The sequence below is a fragment of the Myotis brandtii genome, unplaced genomic scaffold (genome assembly GCF_000412655.1).
Source record: "Myotis brandtii unplaced genomic scaffold, ASM41265v1 scaffold666, whole genome shotgun sequence".
NCBI classification, from domain to species: domain Eukaryota; kingdom Metazoa; phylum Chordata; class Mammalia; order Chiroptera; family Vespertilionidae; genus Myotis; species Myotis brandtii.
Genome location: NW_005370587.1, coordinates 91679 through 95241, shown reverse-complemented (window position 1 = coordinate 95241; position 3563 = coordinate 91679). Strand labels below are relative to the sequence as shown.

General features: G+C 44.2%; 1 protein-coding gene across 9 annotated transcripts in view; it reads left to right on the top strand.

Moving 5' to 3' along the window:
• Positions 1-3563, top strand: part of ARHGEF12 (Rho guanine nucleotide exchange factor (GEF) 12) — a 186886-nt gene that overhangs the window by 104691 nt on the left and 78632 nt on the right. For all 9 annotated transcript variants that reach the window (XM_014528955.1, XM_014528950.1, XM_014528951.1 and 6 more), the window contains one exon: positions 1468-1560. In XM_014528955.1, the coding sequence (XP_014384441.1) occupies positions 1468-1560 (93 nt within the window). The remainder of the gene's footprint in view (positions 1-1467; positions 1561-3563) is intronic.

The window sequence follows — 3563 nt, the reverse complement described above, 5'->3', positions numbered from 1 at the left end:
CCTGCTCCCTCCTAACCTCCCACCTGCTCGCTCCTAACCTCCCACCTGCTCCCTCCTAACCTCCCACCTGCTCGCTCCTAACCTCCCACCTGCTCCCTCCTAACCTCCCACCTGCTCGCTCCTAACCTCCCACCTGCTCCCTCCTAACCTCCCACCTGCTCGCTCCTAACCTCCCACCTGCTCCCTCCTAACCTCCCACCTGCTCCCTCCTAACCTCCCACCTGCTCACTCCTAACCTCCCACCTGCTCGCTCCTAACCTCCCACCTGCTCACTCCTTACCTCCACCTGCTCCCTCCTCACCTCCCACCTGCTCACTCCTTACCCCTTTGCTCACCATCCTTGGCACTGCCATGGAGGCAAGAGAGGCTCCCGCCACCACCGCTGCGCTCGCAGCCATGAGCCCAGCTTCTGGCTGAGTGGCGCTCCTGCTGTGGGTGTGCACTGACCACAAGGAGGCAGCTCCTGCATTGAGCATCTGCCCCCTGGTGGTCAGTGCACATCATAGCGACTGGTCATTCTGGTCATTCCGCCGTAACAGTCACTGAGCTTTTTTATATATAGATGCCTCTACACTGCCTATTTCATGGTGAATTTTACACAATGAATTGACAAATGGATGTTCTATTTCATGGAGTACGATCTTTATTTTTGTAATTTTGTCGTTTTTGTTTCTGTAGCAGTGTTTTATGCGATCGCTTTAAATTTTAATTTTGCATGTGCCTGTGATTTTCAGCCAGGAGTGATTTTATCCCTGGGATACTTGGTAATATCTGGGAACATTTTTGATTGTCGTGGCTGGGAGGCTACTACTGGCATCCAGTAGGTGTGTAGAGGGAAGGATGCTGTTAAACACCTTACAATGCACAGCAAAGCATTACCTGTCCCAAAATATCAACAGTGCAGGGCTGGAAGCCCTGCAATATGCACTTAGGAAAAATAATTAAAAATGAAAAAATAAGGTTTAGCAACAGTTTTCAATATGTGACATTAATAGAAATCTTTGTATTAACCTCTGCAAATTTTGTCTTATCATTTCTACTCTCATTTTTCCTTTGCCCTGATGTCTTCACTCACATTTTAAAATATAACTTTTTAATATTTAACAACTTATATAAGCTAATTTTATTTTTTCTGTAACAAGGTCTAGAAATGTATGAAGTAATAAATGAAGTATCCTGAGAGTGATTAGAATCAGATAACCAGGGGTATAGTGAGCAAAGAATGTTTATTTCCAGGAGAACTGTGCCCCCTCCCCCCCCAAATACTGTTGTAGTTTGTTTGTTGCTGTGGTTCATGGTCTTGAAAATTGGAGAACCACTTCTTTCAGAGTAAAGTACATAAAGAAAACAAATAAAAAGAAGTCACAGCTGTTTGGTAAACGACATTTCTTTGATGGTTTGGCTTTATTCTTTCTCTGAATTTGATGACAGGTAATTTTTCTGTTTCTTTTCTCTGAATATCACCAGGACACTCAGTCACTTATTGGGAGCCCCGCAACCCGCACAGCACCTCACATTATTGGAGCAGAGGATGATGATTTTGGTACTGAACATGAACAGGTGATGATATATTTTTCTAAAAAAAACAGTAATATTCCGAGATATTTGATTATTGTAAAAATGAAAAATTTCTGGACATTAAAATTAACTGGTTAATTAATGGGTTAGTTGCTTATTTTAGCTTTAATCAATAAGAATGACTTTGCTTTTAAAATTGATAAGAAGTCACTGATTAGACCTAAGTACTTCATTTTAGGAGGGGGAGGTGTTATTGTAAAGGTTATTTTTCTTTTTATTTCAAATTCCAGTTGTTTATTGATGGTATATAGGAATATGATTGGCTTGGTACTTCAAGGAGCTTTTTATTTTTATTTATTTATTTTTTATTTTTATTTTTTTTTAAAGAAGGACTTTTTTTATATTTTATTGATTTTTTACAGAGAGGAAGGGAGAGAGATAGTTAGAAACATCGATGAGAGAGAAACATCGATCAGCTGCCTCCTACACACCCCCCACTCGGGATGTGCCTGCAACCAAGGTACATGCCCTTGACTGGAATTGAACCTGGGACCCTTGAGTCTGCAGGCCAACACTCTATCCACTGAGCCAAACCAGTTAGGGCTTCAGGGAGCTTTTTAAAATAGCTTTTTTGGCGCCCGGACAATGTGGGTCAGTGGGTAGAGCATCAGCCCACAAACCAAATGGTAGTGGCTTCAAGTCCTGGTCAGGGGCAGGTACCTGTGTTGCAGGTTTGATCCTGCACTCCAGGGCACATGTGGGAGGCAACCAGCTAATGTGTCTCTCACATCAGTGTTTCTCTTTCTCCCCCCACCTCCCTTCCACTCCCTTTAAAAAAGCAATGGAAAAAAATATCCTCCGGGGAGGGTTAAGAGCAAACAAAAAATTTGTGATTTTCTTTATAGGCAACCATGGTGTCTGTGAATAGAGACAATTTTTATTGTTTTGTTTCCAATCTGTTTATCTTGTATTTCTTGTTATTACCTTCACTGTGCTAATTAAGACATCCAGCAATGCGGCTGAACTGGATGGTGAGGCAGTACTTCTTCGTTTTATTACTGATCTCAGGAAGAAAGATGAGTCTTTCACCATAAAGTATAATAAAGTTAGCGTAGGTTTTCCGCAAACACTTTTTATTACCGGTGAAGGAAGTTTCCTTCTACTCCTAGTCTGCTGAGAGTTTTTATCATGAATGGATATGGAATGTTATGGAATGAGTGAGATGATTATATTAGTCTCCTAACATGGATTGTTATTAGCATGTTGAGCCAGCTCTACGTTCCAGGATAAATCCTGATTGGTCATAATGTGTTTTCCTTTTTAGATACAGCAGGATCCAACTTGCTATGATTTTGCTGAGGATTTTTGTGTCTGTGTTTAGGGGGATATTATTGTGTAGTTTGGGGTTTTTGTTGCTGTTGTTTTTGTAATTTGTTTGGTTGTTGTAGTTGGGTATTGCTGGCCACCTAGGATGAGTAAGAAGTGCTACCTCAGCCCGGCCTGTGTGGCTCAGTGGTTGAGCGTGACCTATGTATGTACCAGGAGGTCAGGGTTCGATTCCATGTCACGGCACACGCCCAGGCTGCAGGCTCAATCCCCAGTCGGGGGCGTGCAACAGGCAGCAAGTGTTACGTCCTCTGGTATTTTCTTTTTTTTTTTATAACAATTATGAATTTACTAAAGCCGGTGCACACAAAAATTTGTGCACTCAGGGTGGGGGGTCCCTCAGCCCGGCCTGTGCCCTCTCGCAGTCTGGGACCCCTCAGGGGATGACCACTTGCTGGCTTAGGCCTGCTCCCTGAGGGATTGGGCCTAAAATGGCAATCAGACATCCCTCTGGCAGCCCGGCAGCCCTCGGGGGATGTCCACTTGCCAGCGGGGAGCAGGCCTAAACTGCAGTCAGACATCCTTAGCGCTGCTGAGGAGGCAGGAGAGGCTCCCACCACCACCGCTGTACTGGCAGCCATCAGCCTGGCTTGTGGCTGAGCAGAGCTCCTCCCATGTGAGAGCGCCCTGACCACCAGAGGGCAGCTCCTGCATTGAGC